The sequence below is a fragment of the Oncorhynchus mykiss genome, chromosome 10 (genome assembly GCF_013265735.2).
Source record: "Oncorhynchus mykiss isolate Arlee chromosome 10, USDA_OmykA_1.1, whole genome shotgun sequence".
Taxonomy (NCBI): domain Eukaryota; kingdom Metazoa; phylum Chordata; class Actinopteri; order Salmoniformes; family Salmonidae; genus Oncorhynchus; species Oncorhynchus mykiss.
Genome location: NC_048574.1, coordinates 51639785 through 51663872, shown reverse-complemented (window position 1 = coordinate 51663872; position 24088 = coordinate 51639785). Strand labels below are relative to the sequence as shown.

The 24088-nt window shown below is 40.4% G+C and overlaps 1 protein-coding gene across 1 annotated transcript in view; it reads left to right on the top strand.

Annotated features, from left to right (window-relative positions):
* The first annotated feature begins 6885 nt into the window (after positions 1-6885).
* Positions 6886-24088, top strand: part of LOC110534240 (beta,beta-carotene 9',10'-oxygenase) — a 58361-nt gene continuing 41158 nt past the window's right edge. Inside the window, 6 exon segments of the mRNA XM_021618975.2 lie at positions 6886-6919; positions 7249-7329; positions 7632-7848; positions 8252-8463; positions 13084-13199; positions 14758-14860. Coding sequence (XP_021474650.2) covers positions 7263-7329; positions 7632-7848; positions 8252-8463; positions 13084-13199; positions 14758-14860 — 715 coding nt within the window. The 5' untranslated portion in view covers positions 6886-6919; positions 7249-7262.

Genomic DNA, 24088 nt, shown 5'->3' with positions numbered 1-24088 from the left:
GTATAGAATTGGACAAAATGTATTCTAAAACATAAAAAAAATGATATCTTCTGTCAAGAGGGGGGCCCCTGAAGTGTGTTGCTTGCAATGTGTGTGGGGTTTGGATGTGTGTACGCAGACCCATGAGAAACTGCGGCCTCTCATGATGAGCTCAGATTTTGTTGTGGCCCCCACCCCCATCAAGTTACCAATCTCTGATCTGGATCGAGATACTTTTGAAACTGAGGACCAACCCAAAGAATTTTACATTTTAGTCATAGATGTCTTTACCCAGATGGATAGACAGATGGACTTTGTTTAAAAGTAGGCCTAAATGTATTCTATAAAACGCTGATCTCATTTTTTTATGAGCTGAAATAAAGATCCCAGAACTGTTCCATATTCACCCCAATTTTTACATTGCTGTTAGTGACATTTCTCCTTGGCCAAGATAATCCATCCAAATGACAGGTGTGGCATATCAAGAAGCAAAAAAAAAAGCATGATCATTACAGATGCACCTTGTGCTGGGGACAATGAAAGGCCACTCTGAAGTGTGCAGTTTTGTCACAACATAATGCCAGAGATGTCTCAGGTTGAGGGAGGGTGCAATTCACATGCTGACTTCAGAAATGTCCAACAGAGCTGTTGCCAGAGAATTGAATGTTCATTCCACGTCGTTTTAGAGAATTTGTCAGTACATCCAATCCAACCAATACATTCAATACTGTTTTCATTGTCCTTAAAACAAGTCAAAATGAGGCTCAGTAGTGTGTGTGGCCTCCACGTGCCTGTATGACCTCCCTACAATGCTCCTGATGAGGTGGCGGATGGTCTCCTGAGGGATCTCCTCCCAGACCTGGACTAAAGCATCCGCCAACTCCTGGACAGTCTGTGGTGCAAAGTGGCGTTGGTGGATGGAGCGAGACATGATGTCCCAGATGTGCTCAATTGGATTCAGGTCTGGGGAACGGGCAGGCCAGTCCATAGCATCAATGCCTTCCTCTTGCAGGAACTGCTGACACACTCCAGCCACATGAGGTCTAGCATTGTCTTGCATTAGGAGGAACCCAGGGCCAACCGCACCAGCATATGGTCTCACAAGGGGTCTGAGGATCTCATCTCGGTACCTAATGGCAGTCAGGCTACCTCTGGCGAGCACATAGAGGGATGTGCGTCCCCCAAAAGAAATGCCACCCCACATCATGACTGACCCACCGCCAAACCGGTCATGCTGGAGGATGTTGCAGGCAGCAGAACGTTCTCCACGGCGTCTCCAGACTGTCACGTCTGTCACATGTGCTCAGTGTGAACCTGCTTTCATCTGTGAAGAGCACAGGGCGCCAGTGGCGAATTTGCCAATCTTGGTGTTCTCTGGCAAATGCCAAACGTCCTGCACAGTGTTGGGCTGTAAGCACAACCCTCACCTGTGGATGTCGGGCCCTCATACCACCCTCATGGAGTCTGTTTCTGACCGTTTGAGCAGACACATGCACATTTGTGGCCGGCTGGAGGTCATTTTGCAGGGCTCTGCTGGTGCTCCTCCCGCTCCTCCTTGCACAAAGGCGCAGGTAGCGGTCCTGCTGCTAGGTCGTTGCCCTCCTACGGCCTCCTCCACGTCTCCTGATGTACTGGCCTGTCTCCTGGTAGCGTCTCCATGCTCTGGACACTACGCTGGCAGACACAGCAAACCTCTTGCCACAGCTCGCATTGATGTTCCATCCTGGATGAGCTGCACTACCTGAGCCACTTGTGTGGGTTGTAGACTCCGTCTCATAATACCACTAGAGTGAAAGCACCGCCAGCATTCAAAAGTGACCAAAACATCAGCCAGGAAGCATAGGAACTGAGAAGTGGTCTGTGGTCACCACCTGCAGAACCACTCCTTTATTGGGGGTGTCTTACTAATTGCCTATAATTTCCACCTGTTGTCTATTCCATTTGCACAACAGCATGTGAAATGTATTGTCAATCAGTGTTGCTTCCTAAGTGGACAGTTTGATTTCACAGAAGTGTGATTGACCTGGAGTTACATTGTGTTGTTTAAGTGTTCCCTTTATTTTTTTGAGCAGTGTATATATGTATATGTATTTATGAGTATGTATGTGTGTATGTATTTATGAGTATATATATATATATATATGTATGTATATGTATATATATATATATATATATATATATATATATATATATATCTGTGTACAGTGCCTTGCGAAAGTATTCGGCCCCCTTGACCTTTGCGACCTTTTGCCACATTTCAGGCTTCAAACATAAAGATATAAAACTGTATTTTTTTGTGAAGAATCAACAACAAGTGGGACACAATCATGAAGTGGAACGACATTTATTGGATATTTCAAACTTTTTTAACAAATCAAAAACTGAAAAATTGGGTGTGCAAAATTATTCAGCCCCTTTACTTTCAGTGCAGCAAACTCTCTCCAGAAGTTCAGTGAGGATCTCTGAATGATCCAATGTTGACCTAAATGACTAATGATGATAAATACAATCCACCTGTGTGTAATCAAGTCTCCATATAAATGCACCTGCACTGTGATAGTCTCAGAGGTCCGTCAAAAGCGCAGAGAGCATCATGAAGAACAAGGAACACACCAGGCAGGTCCGAGATACTGTTGTGAAGAAGTTTAAAGCCGGATTTGGATACAAAAAGATTTCCCAAGCTTTAAACATCCCAAGGAGCACTGTGCAAGCGATAATATTGAAATGGAAGGAGTATCAGACCACTGCAAATCTACCAAGACCTGCCGTCCCTCTAAACTTTCAGCTCATACAAGGAGAAAACTGATCAGAGATGCAGCCAAGAGGCCCATGATCACTCTGGATGAACTGCAGAGATCTACAGCTGAGGTGGGAGACTCTGTCCATAGGACAACAATCAGTCGTATATTGCACAAATCTGGCCTTTATGGAAGAGTGGCAAGAAGAAAGCCATTTCTTAAAGATATCCATAAAAAGTGTTGTTTAAAGTTTGCCACAAGCCACCTGGGAGACACACCAAACATGTGGAAGAAGGTGCTCTGGTCAGATGAAACCAAAATTGAACTTTTTGGCAACAATGCAAAACGTTATGTTTGGCGTAAAAGCAACACAGCTGAACACACCATCCCCACTGTCAAACATGGTGGTGGCAGCATCATGGTTTGGGCCTGCATTTCTTCAGCAGGGACAGGGAAGATGGTTAAAATTGATGGGAAGATGGATGGAGCCAAATACAGGACCATTCTGAAAGAAAACCTGATGGAGTCTGCAAAAGACCTGAGACTGGGACGGAGATTTGTCTTCCAACAAGACAATGATCCAAAACATAAAGCAAAATCTACAATGGAAATGGTTCAAAAATAAACATATCCAGGTGTTAGAATGGCCAAGTCAAAGTCCAGACCTGAATCCAATCGAGAATCTGTGGAAAGAACTGAAAACTGCTGTTCACAAATGCTCTCCATCAAACCTCACTGAGCTCGAGCTGTTTTGCAAGGAGGAATGGGAAAAAATGTCAGTCTCTCGATGTGCAAAACTGATAGAGACATACCCCAAGCGACTTACAGCTGTAATCGCAGCAAAAGGTGACGCTACAAAGTATTTTAACTTAAGGGGGCTGAATAATTTTGCACGCCCAATTTTTCAGTTTTTGATTTGTTAAAAAAGTTTGAAATATCCAATAAATGTCGTTCCACTTCATGATTGTGTCCCACTTGTTGTTGATTCTTCACAAAAAAATACAGTTTTATATCTTTATGTTTGAAGCCTGAAATGTGGCAAAAGGTCGCAAAGTTCAAGGGGGCCGAATACTTTCGCAAGGCACTGTATATATGTGTTTATATATTTGTATATGTATGTATATGCATTTATGAGTATGTATATGTATATATGTATATGTATGTGTGTATATATATATATATGTGTGTGTATGTATATATAGATAACTTAATACTTATTTTCCACCATAATTTGCAAATAAATTCATAAAAAATCCTACAATGTGATTTTCTGGAATTGTTTTTCTCATTTTGTCTGTCATAGTTGAAGTGTACCTATGATTAAAATTACAGGCCTCTCATCTTTTTAAGTAGGAGAACTTGCACAATTGGTGGCTGACTAAATACTTTTTTGCCCCACTGTACATGTACATTTGCGCATGCTTCCTTACTTGGGTGGATACCAACCAACGTTTAAATACCATAGGAAGTTCAAAGATACACGTCTGTGACATCCTTCCTTGTATGCATATAGAGAAGTACAACAAACCCATGTTAGAATTGGGTTAACTCACCCATTCAATGATGCTTGCTGTGCCTCTCAAACTGATGTGGACCTCAAAGGTTTGAAGGGCATGGCAATCTTCACCTCTTCCCCGGTTGTGGTATGGGCACTGATCTACAGGTAGCACAAGATAGTTTGTCAGATGTATTAAACTGTCTTCATAAGTGATGGATACATGCTTGACAATGATGTCATCCTCGCAAATCACTTGATGTGGGTCAGGCGTGTCTGTGGATGAAGGTGTGTCTGTGGATGGAAGTGCCTGTGGCAGAAGAGTCTTCTAAAAGGATGGAGTCATGCACTGTCTCTTCCACACTGATGACCGGTAGTCTGTCAATGCACAGCTGTGGATGGAGAAATCCACCTGTTCTGTTTTAATACATAGAAAATAATGTGGATAAATCATTTTTGAGATGTAGCATAAGAAGCACATACATGGCTAAAGGCATACAATTATAAACATACCTCACACAAAATGAAGGAATGTATTCTTCATCTGAGCTGCTATCCCCAGAATCTTCAAATTCGTCAGACTCCTCTTCAGAATCTTTGTTCACCTGTGATTCCTTTAAGGGACTCCATGTCTCATCAGCACCACTCTCAGCACCAATTTCATCATCCCAATCAATGCAATCAAAATTAAGACATAATAATAATAGAATGGTCAATTGTAAATACAAAGACCAAAAGTAAGCACACTAGCACATCACAAATATTAAGAGCAATCTTAAGCTCCCAAGTGGCGCAGTGGTCTAAGGCACTGCATCTCAGTGCTAGAGGTGTCACTACAGACCCTGGTTTGATTCCAGGTAGTATCACAACAAGCCTTATAGGCCGGCGCACAATTTTCCCAACATAAGAAGAATCTGTTCTGACTTGCTTCGATAAATAAAGGTTAAATAAAAAAAATACCTTTGGGATGAATTGGAACACTGACTGCGAGCCAGTCCTCATCTCACATCATCAGTGCCTGACCTCACTAATGCTCTTGTGGCTGAATGGAAGCAAGTCCCCGCAGCAATGTTCCAACATCTACTGGAAAGCCTTCCCAGAAGAGTGGAGGCTGTTATAGCAGCAAAGGGGGGACCAACTCCATATTAATGCCCATGATTTTGGAATGAGATGTTTGACCAGCAGGTGTCCACATACTTTTGCCAATGTAGTGTATTTTGTGGTGAGGATTCATCTGTTTGGTGTATAAACAGGTTTGTGGCTGATGCCTTGTGAGGTGAACTAAGATGTTCACTACCTGTCAAAAGTTTTAGAACACCTACTCACTCAAGGGTTTTTCTTTATTTTTACTATTGTCTAAATTGTAGAATAATAGTGAAAATATCAAAACTATGAAATAATACATATGGAATCATGTAGTAACCAAAAGTGTTAAACAAATCAAAATATATTTTATATTTGAGATTCTTCAAATAGCCAACCTTTGCCTTTGATTTATTTAACACTTTTTTGGTTACTTACATGTGTTATTATTTCATAGTTTTGATATCTTCACTATTATTCTACAATGTAGAAAATAGTAAAAATAAAGAAAAACACTTGAATGAGTACGTGTTCCAAAACTTTGACTGGTAGTGTATTTACTGACGCCAATCAGAGCAATAATCTCTTGCCAAGTCCAAACAGTTTTCGTAATTAAAATTCATAGTACTTGAGTGTGTAAAATGAGTGTGTGTAAAAGTCATGTGCCTTCACCCATAACCCCTTTAACCTTTATCTCACCTTCTGTGTATGTATTTGCTCTGTGTTAACATTCTGTTTACCCTCAAACTTTTAACATACTGTGCTGGTGCATATGGAATATGTGGGCAAACAGATGTTCTAGAGTCTATAGGCTGCAGTAGATGAGGGAATCATAGGACAGAGAAGGTGAGACCTTTGTAGCAAGCATTACACATTGCATACAAAAAACTAAAACCAGTTGACTAAACAAATATAATTTAAAAACATTTCCAATATGAATACCTTTGATATGTCCTGATATGGCTTAGGGGATTGATACCTTCATATCTTCTAGTTGTAGTAAATTGGAACCAATAATTTTGTGAGTGTCACACCCTGACTTCACTTCCTTTTTTATGTCTCTATTTTGGTTTGGTCGGGGAGTTGGGGTGGGCATTCTATGTTGTTTTCTATGTTTTATTTTCTATGCGTTTGTCCAGCTACGGTTCCCAATCAGAGGCAGCTGTCTATCGTTGTTTCTGAGAGCCTTTTCCCACCTGGTGTTTTTGGGTACCGTAATTTCCGGACTATAAGCCGCTACTTTTTCCCCACGCTTTGAACCTAGCGGTTTATACAATGACGCGCCTAATTTATGGATTTTTCCCCTCATTCTGATTACGGTTGTCATTTTGTCACCCTCATCATGGCAAAGACACGGAGAAATGCATATGATGCAGCTTTCACGTTGAAGGCGATCGATCTGGCTGTTGGAAAAGTAAATAGAGCTGCTGACAGCGTGGAGCATTGTCAAAAAATCTACTATCATCAACGGGTTTCGAAAGGCTGGACTGCTGCGTGTTGAAGAGGGCAGCGATCCAACATCGGATGAAGCAATTCTGAGGCTATTCAACTCCGACACCGAAGGAGATGACTTCAGTGGTTTCAGTGCACAGGAGGAGGAAGATAGTGACCAATGACTTTCTTGGTAGGCTACTGTTTAATTTTTGTTACAAGCCGTGTTTCATTTAAAGGCTGTGTAAAGTTCATTTGTTTCAATGTACCGGTAGTTTTATTACGGTTTATAGACATGTGCGGCTTATTTATGTACAAAATACATATTTTTTTATAATTTAGTGGGTGCTGTTTATATTCAGATGCGCTTAATAGTCCAGCAATTACGGTACTAATCCAGTTTAGCCGGCAATATTAACCAGGTGAAATTGTGTCATTTCTCTTGCGTTCATTGCACGGGTAGTTGCTTTCTGTTTTGTACCTGACGGAGCTGTTTCTGTCATTCCTTTTGTTATTTTGTAGGTTTCGAAGAAAACATGTACCACTCTGCACTTTGGTCCACACCTTCTTCCACCAACGGCCGTGACAGTGAGGCTATGTACAGTATGTACGGCAGATATGAGATTGATGGGCTATTATGCTTTGCCTTTACCTGTATACTGGGTAAAACAACATCTGACACCACAGCTGTTTGTAAAACTAGGATAAATCTGATCATGAATGGACAGTTTGACATATCGAAAGTCCATATTCATGACCTATTTCCTAAAAACAGGTTGTTTCTACATGGTTTATATGAGCATGGTCTGGTCAACAATCTGGTTCGGTTTGTGTGTCATAGGACTCATAGGGCAGCAGCCTCTAGATACAAAAATGTATAAAAAAATATATATATTTTTGTGCAGATGAGACCATCACACAGTCTAGTGATGCCAAGCCAAAGGAGGTCAATAAGTGTAACCAGCTAGAGCTGAAGGGTCTGGAGTCTATCGCCCCTCTGGTGCGGTCCGTGGAGGAGACCCCAGAGCCCATCTCCACAGAGGTGCGTGGGACCATCCCTACCTGGATCCGAGGCAGCCTCCTCCGCAACGGCCCAGGGAAGTTTGAGTTCGGAAACCAACAGTGAGTCACACCTTTAGACAATTTTATTGGAACAACTTAGACCAACAGCCATTAGACCAGTAGAATAAAACAAAAACATTGGAATTACAAGAATTAACCTATTCTCTTTAGCATTTGACCACAACTATTTTACATTTAACAACAAAAATATGAGGATGTTAGCCTGTTCTCTGACTTGTTTGTTCTGTCTTGCCAACTCCTAAAGTGTTTTGGACAACAGCCAAGTAAATACAAACAGATCTAGAACCACGCTACAGTATATAGATACATGATGAATTCACTTCCAGTTCATTCATGACAAATATATCACCACTGTCCTGTTCTGTCCACTAACCATGACGTAGCCCTAACCTTTTTCTCTTTCTCTTGCCGTTACCTATCCCCACTGTCATTTATTCTTTAGCTACAACCACTGGTTTGATGGGATGGCCATGCTGCACCAGTTTAAGATTGAGGATGGCAAGGTGACCTATAGGAGTCGCTTCCTGCAGAGTGATGCCTATAAGAAGAACAGCGCGAGGGACCGCATCATGGTGTCAGAGTTTGGCACGGTGGCCATGCCCGACCCCTGCAAGAACTTCTTCATGCGTTTCCTCTCTCGCTTCGAAATACCAGGTTAGTCACAGTCACTGAGAGAGTGGGGGGATATAAGCCAAGCAGCTGTACGAATTATCTATTGAGAAACATTTTACAGTTGCACTTACACCTAGTAAGTTTTATTACGGTAACAGCATTGTCATTATCTCCTCTGAAGCATATACTTTTAGTTTTACAGATGAATAAATTCAAATACATGTAATGGAGGAATATGTTTAAACGCAGTCGGTCAAAAGAGAGGTTTGATGGTCGATTTAGTCATTTTCATCCTGCCTGGGAGCCTCCCCGTAGCTTTGCCGTCACATGATTGTCAGTACGTGGTCCTGTGTGATGGCAAATGTAGTCAGTGATCACTATTTAGTTAAATAATCTTGATCATCACTCGATCATAATAAACAAAATTTAGAGCCCAAAACAATGCCCTTAGCCGTTGTACATTGTCCAAATATCACAACCCCCCCGAGTTGCCTTATTGCTATTATAAACTGGTTACCAACATATTTAGAGCAGTACAAATACATGTTTTGTCATATCCGTGGTACACAGTCTGATATACCATGCCTGTCAGCCAATCAGCATTCATGGCTCGAACCACCTGGTTTACATTGTCTGGTGTATCACGGCTTTCAGCCACTCAGCATCCAGGAGCTTTTTAAAATTTTTATTTTTTTAAAATGTAACCTTCATTTAACTAGGCAAGTCAGTTAATAAGATTCTTATTTACAATGAAGGCCTACCCCGGCAAAACACGGACAACCCTGGGCCAATTGTACGCCGCCCAATGGGACTCCCAATCGCGGCCGGATGTGATACAGCCTAGAATCGAACCAGGGACTGTAGAGATGCCTCTTGCACTGAGATGCAGTGCAATTGAGAATTTCAATAGCATTTTTCTACGGTTGGCCATGCTTTCCACCTGGCTACCCCTATCCCCGTCAACAGCCCTGCACTCTACACAGCAACTTGCCCAAGCCTCCCCCATTTCTCCTTCATCCAAATAGCTTATTTTCTGAAAGAGTTGCAAAATCTGGACCCCTACAAATCAGCTGGGCTAGACAATCTGGAACCTCTATTTCTAAAATGATCTGCCTCAATTGCCAGAGAAGTGAGTGTTCATTTCTCTACCATAAGCTGCATCCAATGTCATTTTTGAGGACTTGGCAGTACTTCCAACCAGACCACATGTAACCAGGCAAGCCCAGGACGTCCACATCCGGTTTCTTAATTTGCGGGATCTTCTGAGGGGGCTGGGGCGGAAGCTGAGGAGTGTTTTTATCCGTAATAAAGCACTTGTGTGGAAACAAATTCTCATTGGCTGGCCTTGGCTCCCCAGTGGGTGGGCCAATGGCTGCACCCTTGCCAAGTCATGTGAAATCCATAGATTAGGGCCTAATTTATTTATTTCAGCTGACTGATTGCCTTATATGAACTGTAACTCAGTAAAATAAATTATTAGAAGTTGACTTTATTTTTTTGTTCATTATTTATGAATGCAGCTGCCACTTTAAAGCCATTGGATGATGTTTGTCATAGCACACTGCCCTTTATTCCGGGTGTCAATATTAGTACTCATCACTGCAATCTTGACCAGAAAGTTGGTTGGCCATCTGATGTCATGTAGGTTGATACATTGCTATGTTTTCACTTTTTAAAAGACTTCAACTTTACCTAACATGATAACTAAACTTTAGACATACGAGTTACCACACACGGTCTCAGGGACAGTTAACTCTGGATATTCCTTTGGTCTATACTGAGGTAGATAAATTAGCTTTCAGTTTTCTTGCACCTTATTTGTGGAACAATCTTCAATGTTCTGGTGCCTCTAGGGCGATTCAGAAAGCTGATTGACGACCTTATTACTAATGAATGTTTGTCTTTCTGCTTGCATTTTGTATTTTTTTATGTGTATTTTCTGTAAAATAGACCTTGGTCTCAGTATGACTCCCTGGTTAAATAAATAAATAAACCCTTCTATTGTGTATATGTACGTATACGAGAGACCACCATGATGTTACATAGCAAGCTAATTTTGCTCCCGTTGGAGAAAGTTGTATTCTGTCTGCATGGTTCTCTGCATGACTGTGCTCTGTATTTACAAATCTGTAATTGTATAATATAGTTGACAGTACGGTAAGGGGCAACACCTCACCCATGAAGTGGCAGGCCACACAAGCTCACAGATTGGGACCGCCGAGTGCTGCAGTGCGTAAAAATTGTCTGTCCTCAGTTGCAACACTCACTAACGAGTTCCAAACTGCCTCTGGAAACAACACCAGCACAACTGTTTTTCAGGAGCTTTATGAAATGGGTTTCCATGGCCAAGCAGCTTCACACAAGCATTATATCCCCATGCGCAATGCCAAACGTCGGCTGGAATGGTGTAAAGCTCGCCACCATTGGACTCTGGAGCAATGGAAACACGTTATTTGGATTGCTGAATCACACTTTACCTTCTGGCAGTCTGACAGACACATCTGGGTTTGGTGGATGCCAGGAGAACACTACCTGCCTGAAAGCATAATGACAACTTTAAAGTTTGGTGGAGGAGGAATATTTTTCTGGGGCTGTTTCAGGCAAGACCCCTTTGTTCCAGTGAAGGGATTTCTTAACGTGAAAGCATTCAATAACATTCTAGATGATTCTTTGCTTCCAACAGTTTGGGGAAGGCCCTTTCCTGTTTCAGCATGACAATACCCCTGTGCAAAAATGGAGGTCCATACATAAATGGTTTGTCGAGATCGGTGTGGAAGAACTTGACTGGCCTGCACAGAGCCCTGACCTAAACCCCATTGATCACCTTTTGGATGAATTGGAAGGCTGACTGTGAGCCAGGCCTAATCGCCCAACATCAGTGCCAGACATCACTAATGCTCTTGTGGCTGAATGGAAGCAACTCGTCGCATTGTTCCAGCATCTAATGGAAAGCCTTCCCAGAAGAGTGGAGGCTGTTATAGCAGCAAAGGGAGGACCAACTCCATATCAATGCCCATGATTTTCAAATTAGATGTTCAATAAGCAGGTGTCCACATACTTCTGGTCATAACATAACTTATTTTTTTATTTTATTTTTTTTGGTTGGGACATTTACAAAGTTTGCATAGACAAGATGTGCAACAATTGCCTGCTAGGGTGTGTGTCCATTTGACTATCTTGTTTAAGAACTCCTGGAGGTGAGAGTTTTTGTAAAAATCTGGTGTTGAATAAAATTGTAGTGGTTGAAGTGTTAACCATTTAGGTATTAATAAGTTGGTGACAGCCTGTATTTTAATAAATAAATAAAAAAAACTTTAATTTAACTAGGCAAATCAGTTATAAACAAATTCTTATTTTCAATGACGGCCTAGGAACAGTGGGTTAATTGCCTTGTTCAGGGGCAGAATAACAGATTTTTTTACTTTGTCAGCTCAGGGATTTAACCTTTCGGTTACTAGTCCATCGTGCTAACTAACGCTCTAACTAGGCTACCTGCCTAGGTAGCCTGTATGCCCTCCCTCCTATCTGTTTCATGTCTCATGTAGCCAGCAAAGGCAAGCATGGATAGAATTCAATAATTGACAAATATTTGCCATGTTATAATAATCCTCATGTGCCAATATATCGCCACATCCATGTCACTGTGAAATTTACAAGAATTCCTGAATTGCTTTGCCTAGATTTTCCGGTTGGCTGGCAAGTTTCACCATCAAAATATTTCACATCTACAGGAGTGCAAGTCAGGACAATCCTTATCATGCAAATAAACATTATTTTTATAGTTGAAAATAAAATGTGTTTCCATTTGTTGAGAAATCCACCTGTCGTAGGGATAACAATGTTATCAATCTTTAGAGCATTTCTTCTATATTTGCCATTTCCATTACACATGTCGGTATATTTTTTGTGACATTGCTTTTGTCGAATAAACCTGGGTCAATGGAAACCTGCCTATTGTCAATATCTCAGTGCTATTTCATGGTGTAATCTCAAATGTAACCTTGCTAGAGATAGTGGTGTCTGTTCTAGTGTGGTTTCCAGATTCTGCTGATCTGTTCTATTTAACAGTGAAGAATGTGACAATGTACTTTATTGAATGTTTTTTCAAGACTAATTCAGAGCAAGTAAAATGAATTTGACGAAGAATTCCTGAATGAGATGTGTCTCTCTTCCATCTGTAACTCAAGCTGGTCTGTGGCCCGTGGTGTCCCTCCTTCCACCCCAGTCCCCGCATTTCAATTTGACAACCTTGGATTGTAGCCAAGCCCCTGAGGCCTCCATCAGGTCTCCCGGGGCACATACCAGCTTGAGTTACAGTATGAACAGAGGCACATCTCATGTAGGAATTATTTGAATTGAGTTTACTTGTTCTATATAGTCATGAGAAAACAATTTCCTCTCCAGAGTTTGCATACAGCAATAGGAGTCTTTGCAAGTAATATTACTGTTTGCAAGCAACATTAATCTTTAATTTTCAATGTAAGCCATGCAGAGACGAGTCATTTCCAATGTTTATAAAAAAAATTAGGTTTCCAATGATGTAATGTCACTCACTCATTTATTTTGTGTAGGCCTACACCAGAAAGGAAAATGAAGAAATATCAGCAGCAACATGATGCTTTTAGAATTATTAATTTCTACATTCTATTTTTTTCCCTGCAGAGGCCACAGACAATGCCAGTGTTAGCTTTGTAAAGTACAAGGGAGACTGCTTTGTCAGCACTGAGACCAACTACATGTACAGGGTGGACCCAGAGAGCCTGGAGACACGGGATAAGGTACAGTAATGACACAATAAATAGGCCATAAGAGACAGCCAAAGAGAACAATGAGCTCAGTGACCAGACATTTCACAATCATACCCATGCACAAATGTACTGATTTACGTAACTTATGCAGTGTTTGAAATATACAGTGTGATTGTATTCAGCCTCCTTCACTTTTTCCATGTTTTATGTTACAGCCTTATTTTAAAATCGATTAAATCGTTTTTTCCCCTCATCAATCTACAAACAGTACCCCAAATGTATTATTTAAAAAAAAAACATAAGTATTCAGAACCTTTACTCAGTACTTGGTTGAAGCACCTTTGGAAGCGATTACAGCCTCGTACTTGTGGAGTTTCTCCCATTCTTCTCTGCAGATCCTCTCAAGCTCTGACTGGTTGGATGGGGAATGTTGCTGCACAGCTATTTTCAGGTCTCAAGAAATGTTTGATCGGATTCAAGTCTGGGCTCTGGGTGGGCCACTCAAGGACATTCGGAGACTTGTCTTGAAGCCACTCCTGCCTTGTCTTGGCTGTGTGCTTAAGGTCATTGTCCTGTTGGAAGGTGAACCTTTATCCCCAGTCTGAGGTCCTGAGCGCTCTGGAGCAGGTTTCCATCAAGGATCTTCATCTTCATCACCGTTCATCTTTCCCTCGATCCTGAATAGTCTCCCAGCCAATGCCGCTGGAAAACATCCTCACAGCATGATGCTGCCACCACCATGCTTCACCGTAGAGACCTCCCTGACCATGGCCCTGCTCAGTTTGGCCAGGCAGCCAGCTCTAGACAGTCTTGGTGGATCCAAACATCTTCCATTTAGAAATGGAGGCCACTGTGTTCTTGGGGACTTTCCGAAATGTTTTGGTACCATTCCCCGGATCTGTGCCTTGACACAATCCTGTCTCGGAGCTCAATGGACAGTTCCTATGACCTCATGGCTTGGTTTTTCTTCTGGCATACAGTGTCAACTGTGGGACCTTATATAGACAGGTGTGTCTTTTCCAAATCATGTCCAATCAATTGAATTTACCACAGGTGGACTCCAATCAAGTTGTAGAAACATCTCAAGGATGATCAATGGAAGCAGGATACACCTGAGCTCAATTTCAACATGTTTTCCCTTTGCCATAATGGGGTATTGTGTGTAGCTTGATTTTTTATTTTTTTAATTCAAATTTAGAATAAGGCTAACGTAACAAAATGTTGAAAAAGTCAAGGGGTCTGAATACTTTCTTAATGATTCTTGTAATTGCCAAAGTCTCTTTGGGGTGTCCGAAGTCTATCTTTGTGGGGGCTCACATTGGTATTTTAATTCTCATGGAGTGCACCTGATTTGTTATGGGGATGATGAGGCCCCCTGTCATTCCAACCCTGATTTATATAATACATATTTTTTTGTCATTAGGAAATTGAGAACATAATGTGATCTGTGTTTGACTTTCTGGTCAAACTCCCTCTACTCCTTACTATCTGCTGACACATTGATGGTGGACTTGGACCCTCATACACCTGACCTGACATACAGTAGTAACAGCTGTGTCGTTTATCTGACCTGTTCTTCCTACTATAGGTGGACTGGACAAAGTTTATTGCTGTGAATACGGCCACTGCTCATCCTCACACTGAACCAGACGGCACTACATACAACATGGGCAACTCTTATGGCAGAAAAGGTCAGTCTACATAGAAGCTTCACAAGGCCCACATCTGCAGAGCTCTACGCTGGCATTTTGTACAAGGAGCACATGTGCTCCGAAGTTGAAAAATATAGGAGCACAAAGAAATGTTGGCGCACAATGAAAAATATTCAACATATTAGTAAGAATTTCCAGCAATTACACAACAGGAGCACCAGCATTTTTCTTTTTTGATTGAGATGTTCCCTACATTGGGCCTATATAAATTCTAGCTACTTTAAAAGACCATCCCCTAAATAAGCTTTCATTTTTCCTTTTTTTCTGTTCTCCGTTACCGAAAAAAATGGCTTCTGGCAAGAAGTTGTGGCAAACTCAGTATGGATATGCAAATTAGATCACGTTTTTGGTTACTGTGTGTTAAACAACATCGAAATGTATCTACATGAACCAAATCACAACTTTAAATTAACTAACTTCACAGAACAAAAAGAAACGCAAACTAAATGTTGTAAATAAACTAAACAACAGATATTCAGTGTCTTCAACAGATACAAATTAATCCAATACAACTTGAAGTCATCAGCATGGTAATCTAGAAAATAGAAAGACTGTATTTTTACCAAATCAATTGTGTAATCTTTTGTAGCTACAACATTTACATGACAGCATGTAAACACTATGGGGATGTGAATTATTTACATGAGGCAAATGATAACCGAACAATACATTTAACCAATGAAAGTTCAATATTTAACCTCTCTTGGGTAGGTGGCAGTATTTTCACGTCCGGATGAAAAGCGTGCCCAAAGTAAACTGCCTGTTACTCAGGCCCAGAAGCTAGGATATGTATATAATTGGTCGTTTTGGATAAAAATCACTGAAGTTTCTAAAACTGTTAAAATTATTAAAATTATATCTGAGTATAACAGAACTGATATGGCAGGCGAAACCCTGAGGACAAAACCATCACCAAAAATAAAATTCAGCTTACCACTGTTGTCAATGGCTGTCACTTATTATAAAGCTAAATCCTCCCAGATTGCAGTTCCTAGGGCTTCCACTAGATGTCAAGTGTTTAGAAAGAGTTTCATGCTGGTTATTGGAACAAATAGCCAGAAATTGTAGTTTTTCTAGGTGGCTCCCATTTTGGCTGTAGTGTTTCCAAGCGAGTGGAAGAGTGCGTTCTTTGGTATTTTTCTCTGGTGAAGACTAACGATTCTCTGTCTTAAATGTTTATCATTTATGTATTAGGGTACCTAAGGTTTGATTATAAACGTTGTTTGACTTGTTTGGAAAAGTTTATTAGTACCGTTTAGGATTAAGTTTGTATGCATTTTGATGGAGGGAAACTGGGTGGATTATTGACTGAAGCGCGCTAGCTAAACTGAGTTCATGGATATAAAGGACATTATCAAACAAAACGACCATTTGTGATGTATCTGGGACCTTTTGGAGTGCCAACAGAAGATCAAAGATAAGGCATTTATTATATAGCTATTCCTGACTTTCGTGGTTGAAATGTTTTTCATGCTTTTGTACGCGGGGAGCTGTCCTCAGATAATCGCATGGTGTGCTTTCGCCATAAAGCCTTTTTTAAATCTGACACAGCGCCTGGATTAACAAGAAGTTAATCTTTATTTTGATGTTGTCAAGTTCTGACCTTTATTTCCTTTGTTTTGTCTTCATTTAGTATGGTCAGGGCGTGAGTTGGGGTGGGCAGTCTGTGTTTTTCTATGTTGGGGTTTTGAGTTCAGCCTAGTATGGCTCTCAATCAGAGGCAGGTGTCGTTAGTTGTCTCTGATTGAGAATCATACTTAGGTAGCCTGGGTTTCACTTTTGAGTTGTGGGTGTTTTTTTTTTGTGTGTGTGGTTGCCACACGGTACTGTTTCGGTTTCGTTCGTTTCACGTTTGTCTTTAAATAAACGTTATGGACACTTGCCACGCTGCGCATTGGTCCATCGATCCTTTTTACAGATGGTCCATCGATGGTCCATCGATCCATTTTACAGATGTATTACACTTGTGATTTTATGAAAGTTAAATATTTATAATTCTGTAGTTTGTAGTAGTTTTAGCGCTCTGCAATCTCACTGGATGTTGGCCAGGTGGAACGCTACCTGCCCATAAGAAGCTTTAACAACATAATAATTAAAACGAAATCAAACGCAGTTGAGAAGTATTGCCTTTTTGAGTGAACTTTGGATATTGGTGACCCTCGAAGTTCTTTGTCCAAGCTTGTTGAGCCGCCACCGGAGTCTCCCGGTGCACTGAAACAATCAGAAAACATAACACAATTAGTCTAATAAAAACAATAATCTTAAAAGGTAGACATTGAGTTACACCTAATATTGCAAGTCATATTACTTTCCCCAAAATGAATGATTGTTTCTTATAAAAATGCTGGGTTAAAAATAACCCAATTTGGGTCATTTAAACAACCCAGTGCTGGGTTAACATTGGCCAAACACAGCATTGAGTTAATAATTCAACCAAGCGGTTTTGGGTTTTGCATCTAACCCTGCTGGGTAAAGTACACTGTATGGCTGGGTTAAAACCCAGTATGTTGGGTTGTGACAAACCCAGCACATTCGGTTGGGGGATTGACCCAGCAGCAGGGTCATTTATGTAATCCTTGGGTTATTTTCAGTGCCATCCTACTTTTAATTTTGCTTGCATATTTTTTTCCTTCACTACCATCCCACCCCTCCCTTCCCTACACATACACAATCAAGATAAAATTATGAATTTCAAATACTGTACATCACGTCAGAAAATTTACTATATATTTTTTAAATAGCATGTTGAAACAAAGCCATATTGTCTAAATATGTAATATTTCATAAAATGGGATTGATTATTAGAATGTATTTATTTAATGAACCAAACATCAGATTAAAGCCTCAGTTGCGCTTCATGTGCACACTCAGATTGCAATCTGTGAAACAAAGCATGCATGCTTGACATTGTCTGTCTTAATTAAGAGGTATTAACTAGGGCTGTGGCGGTCATGACATTTTGTCGGCCGATGATTGTCAAGCAAATAACTGCAGATCTCACCATAATTGATCGTTAATTAACATGAACACATTTAGCATCTCCTGTCTTCCACGCATAGCATACAAGCCACTGATGCAGACCTTCGGAACATCTACATTTTAAAAAGTCTAAATCCTTGTAAAATAGCCTACACCATCACAATAAATCCATGATTTATTTTAGACTGGTTTAAATAAAGATTAAATGAAGAAAAAATAGTCCACCTCAGAAGAAGAGACTAACATTCTCTAAGTTGTTATTTAGGCCCTGATCTGGCTATGCCATATTGCTGTGGGCTACACTAGTTCATTTAGCAGGCAATATTTGCTTAGAATTCCGTGGCATTATTGTATAGAATACAATTGAACATAATCAAATAGAAAGTATAATTTCCCCAAACAATTTGAGTTAGTGCGCACATACGACTATTCTGTGTTGAGCAGTTAACAAAGAAACAGGTCCTCATATTATGCTTAATTTAGAGTTTTTATGCAACTTCAGTTCTGATAAAAAATGTTGGGCTATATGTTTAGATTTTTTTATACATTCTAAGGCTGCATGATGCGACTAATGATATTTTTTTTTAAAGTTGAATGAAAGGTATGAGCTTTGCTTTTTTCTCAGGCTACACACACTTCATCAGACTCTCATACACAATTTGACAAGCACTTGATAATGTCTCCAATTTCCTGGCGGGAATCCCATTTGTGTGGGATTCCCCTCCCCCCAAAAAATAAACCATGCCGCCAGTGGCCATTGTGCCCTTGGGCTGAATATAATCATTATAATTCCCTTATCTGGGCTGCTTGCTCCGAAGCACCTCTCACTCACATGGCTCTCCTAGATATCTCAATTCTCATTAGCCAATGCCAGTCATTGACTACAAGTGTAGACACACATCAGGGCCGCAACTGTGTGCGTCTTTATCCAATTCCGAGGCACATAATGAAGATATTGGAAGAACAGTCTACATTTACTTTTCGGCAGCCAGCAAGATGAGTAGGCCTAACAAACAGCAAAATAACTACCCTATGTCAATCTACTATCCCCCATAGTACAAAAGTTTACCTATTCTGTGTGAGAAATACGTATTCCAAACATAATCTGAGACACTTGTGGGATTTTTAATGGGGAAAATGATCTTCCCCAAACTGGGAACGCTCGCGCTGCATATTTATACTGCACACAAGCTGGGCATCATTCACAAGTGATAATATGCAGTATCATTCACAAGGGAAACAAATGTCATCTATGCACTTAAATAGTGAATGGAGGATGCTTTCTCCGTGGTTCATTTTCATGCCAGCCAGGTAGGCGATACTCCTGTTGTAAAGAGAAGCAATGTGCTTAATATTAGGAGAGTTGAGAAATAAATATAGTAGCCATAGCCTATAGAAAGCTGATGGGATCCTCTTTTTAATAGAGGCCAACACTCTGTTTTCTCACGCAATTGCAATGCCTATAGAAATGTTGTGCAACATGATTACATTTGCATTGATATCAGAGTGGTTAGAGGGACAAGAGTGCTGAGTACCAGGCAGTTTGTTAGGATACTAATGACCATTAGCAGCATCAGAGCTTGGAGAAGACTAATTACTCTGACTAAATGGTCACGTGGAATTTGACTGCCGTCATGACTTGTCTGTCAGACAGTGTCAGAGCTAATTAATAGATATTCACTGACTAGTGGTATAAAGTACTTAAGTAAAAATACTTGAAAGTACTGCTTGAGTAGTTTATTTGGGTATGTACATTACTATTTATATTTTTGACAACTATCTTTTACTTCACTACATTCCTAAAGAAATGTATGTACTTTTTACTGCATAATTATCCGTGACACCCCAAAGTACTTTGGATGATTAGCAGGGCATGAAAATGGTCTAAGTCACATACTTATCAAGAGAACATCCCTGGTCATCCCTACTGCCTCATCTAGCGGACTCACTAAACACATGCTTCATTTGTAAATGATGTCTGAGTGTTGGAGAGTGCCCCTGGCTATCTGTAAATAAAATAAATAGTGCCATCTGGTTTGCTGAATAAGGAATTTGAAATTATGTATACTTTTGATACTAAAGTATATTTTAGCATTTACTTTTTATACTTAAGAATATTTAAAACCAAATACTTTTAGAATTTTACTGGGTGACTTTCACTTTTTACTTGAGAATTTCTATTAAGGCATCTTTTACTCAAGCATGACAATTGGGTACTTTTTCCACCATTGACACATCTTAGGTGACAGCACACACACACCATACTGTTACGCCATAAAATAATGGTCTACATTTGGGTCGAGTTAAAACATTGTTACACAGAACAAGTGTCAAATATTACTCTACTAAGGACATGAACTAATGACTCATTACTTAACTATTTAATTCAAAAAGCACTTCACAATCCCCCACATTTTATATTTTGTAATTAAAATGCATTGTGATGGAAAGTGTACCAGAATGTGCTTCAGCAGTTGAACTAAAGGCGAAGGAGCAGCATACAGTACTATAAGCAAAAACAGTCAAAAATGCAATAAATAAAAGAAGTCAATTTAACAGGGCTATAAATAGTTTCCGAAGAGCATTTTGGCATTGGAAGGAGACACTCATGGAACACATCAGCTGGAGGGCTGTGCTTCCTCCTGTCACTTCTCAAACTACATACAAGAGCAGATACTTGTCCACTATTGCTCAGTGGAGAAGAGATTCTGTTTCTGGCAGTGAAACACTGGTTTGTAGGGATTCCCATGTTGGGGCATAGTGGGAATGTTGATATCAAACACATAATTGGACTTGAGGCACTGGATGTGTGCTTCAAGTAGTGTACCTTGCTCCAAAACCAGTCAACTAATGAATGTTTTATTTTATTTAACCAGTTAGGCCAGTTGAGAACAAGTTCTCATTTACAACTGCGACCTGGCCAAGATAAAGCAAAGCATTGCGACAAAAACAAGTTACACAAATGTACAATGGAAAAATCTATGTACAGTGTGTGCAAATGTAGAATTGTAGGCAGGTAAGGCAATAAATAATTACAATTTAGCATTAACACTGGAGTGATAGATAATGCATATGATGATGTGCAAGTAGAGATACTGGGGTGCAAAAGAGCAGGACGATAAATAACAATATGGGGATGAGGTAGTTGGGTATGCTATTTACAGATTGGCTGTGTCTAATCGGTAAGCTGCTCTGACAGCTGATGCTTAAAGTTCAAGAGGGAGATATGACTTCAGCTTCAATGATTTTTGCAATTCGTTCCAGTCATTGGCAGCAGAGAACTGGAAGGGAAGGCGGCCAAAGGAAGTGTTGGCTTTAGGGATGACCAGTGAAATATATCTGCTGGAGCACGTTTTACGTGTGGGTGTTGCTTTGGTGACCAGTAAGCTGAGAAGGAAGGGCATTACTGAGCAAAGACTTATAGATGACCTCGAGCCAGTGGGTTTGGCGACGAATACATTGGGGCAAAAAAGTATTTAGACAAACAAAATTTAGACAAAATGAGAAGAAAAAAAAATCCAGAAAATCACATTGTAGGATTTTTAATGAATTTATTTGCGAATTATGGTGGAAAATAAGTATTTGGTCACCTACAAACAAGCAAGATTTCTGGCTCTCTCAGACCTGTAACTCTGTCCTCCAGAGGAGCCTCTTAAATAAGAAGTTACTGGTCTGTGAGAGCCAGAAATCTTGCTTGTTTAATGGCACCTGTTTGAACTTGTAATCAGTATAAAAGACACCTATCCACAACCTCAGTCACACTCCAAACTCCACTATGGCCAAGACCAAAGAGCTGCCAAAGGACACCAGAAGCAAAATTGTACACCTGCACCAGGCTGGGAAGACTGAATCTGCAATAGGTAAGCAGCTTGGTTTGAAGAAATCAACTGTGGGAGTAATTATTAGGAAATGGAAGACGTACAAGACCACTGATAATCTCCCTCGATCTGGGGCTCCACGCAAGATATTACCCCGTGGGGTCAAAATGATCACAAGAACGGTGAGCAAAAATCCCAGAACCACACGGGGGGACCTAGTGATTGACCTGCAGAGAGCTGGGACCAAAGTAACAAAGCCTACCATCAGTAACACACTATGCCGCCAGGGACTCAAATACTGCAGTAACAGACGTGTCCCCCTGCTTATGCCAGTACATGTCCAGGCCCGTCTGAAGTTTGCTAGAGAGAATTTGGACGATCCAGAAGAAGATTGGGAGAAAGTCATATGGTAAGATGAAACCAAAATATAACTTTTTATTAACTCAACTTGTTGTGTTTGGAGGACAAAGAATGCTGAGTTGCATCCAAAGAACACCATACCTACTGTGAAGCATGGGGGTGGAAACATCATGCTTTGCTGTTTTTCTGCAAAGGGACCAGGACGACTGATCCGTGTGAAGGAAAGAATGAATGGGGCCATGTATCGTGAGATTTTGAGTGAAAACCTCCCATCAACAAGGGCATTGCAAATGAAATGTGGGTGGGTCTTTCAGCATGACAATGATTCCAAACACACCGCCCGGGCAACGGAGTGGCTTCGTAAGAAGCATTTCAAGGTCCTGGAGTGGCCTAGCCAGTCTCCAGATCTCAACCCCATAAATCTTTGGATGGAGTTGAAAGTCCGTGTTGACCAGCAACAGCCCCAAACATCACTACTCTAGAGGAGATCTGCATTGAGGAATGGGCCAACATACCAGCAACAGTGTGTGAAAATCTTGTGGAGACTTATAGAAAACGTTTGACCTCTGTCATTGCCAACAAATGGTATATAACCAAGTATTGAGCAACTTTTGTTATTGACCAAATACTTATTTTCCACCGTAATTTGCAAATAAATTCATTCAAAATCCTACAATGTGATTTTCTGGATTTTTTTCTTTCTAATTTTGTCTGTCATAGTTGAAGTGTACCTATGATGAAAATTACAGGCCTCATCTTTTTAAGTAGGAGAACTTGCACAATTGGTGGCTGACTAAATACTTTTTTGCCCCATTGTATGTAGTGAGGGTCAGCCATACAGGTCGCAGTGGTGGGTAGTATATGGGACTTTGGTGACAACGGATGGCACTCTGATAGATCACATCCAGTTTGCTGAGTAGAGTGTCAGAGGCTATTTTGTAAATGACATCGCCAAAGTCAATGATCAGTAGGATCGTCAGATTTAGGAGGCTATGGTTGGAAGCATGACTAAAGGATGCTTTGTTATGAAATAGGAAGCCGATTCTAGATTTAATTTTGGAATGGAGATGCTTAAAAAGAGGCTGCGAATTTTTGCAGCTTTTTGTTAAAAATCGCGCAACATTTCAACGTCCTGCTACTCATGCCAGGAATATAGTATATGCATATGATTAGTATGTGTGGATAGAAAACACTCTGAAGTTTATAAAACTGGTTAAATCATGTCTGTGACTATAACAGAATGCGTTTAGCAGGAAAAATCCCAAGGAAAACTGTTCACAAAAAAAACAAAATATCCCTCCGCCAGTCTCTAGTCTATGGCAAGGGAAAATAGATAGGGCCCTGTTTACAATGCCTACAGCTTCCACACGATGTCGCCAGTACTGTCAATTGATTTTAAATAGGCACTTCCTGTCGTCGAGCACACCACAGGAAGTTATGAAAGAGAGAATGTGGACCATGATTTCAAAACGTGCTGCTATTGAATACAGATCGCCCCATGTTCAATTTGATCGATTATTAACGTTTACTAATACCTAAAGTTGTATTACAAAAGTAGTTTGAAGTGTTTTGTCAAAGTTTATAGGTAACTTTTTATTTTTTATTTTTATTTTAATATGACGGTGCGTTTTGGAACGGTGCTTTTTCATGGATCAGACGGGCTTCATAAATGGACATTTTGGGTATACATGGACGAATTTAATCGAAAAAAAGACCCAATTGTGATGTTTATGGGACATATAGGAGTGCCAACAAAGAAGCTCGTCAAAGGTAATGAATGTTTTATATTTTATTTCTGCGTTTTGTGTAGTGCCGGCTACGCTAATTATTTTGTTTACGTCCCCTTTGTGTATTTCGGTGGTTGCATGCTATCAGATAATAGCTTCTCATGCTTTCGCCGAAAAGCATTTTAAAAATCTGACATGTTGGCTAGATTCACAACGAGTGTAGCTTTAATTGAGTACCCTGCATGTGTGTTTTAATGAAAGTTTGAGTTGTATCGAGTACTATTAGTTGTCACACTGAAATTTCCGCTGATGTTGATCCCTGT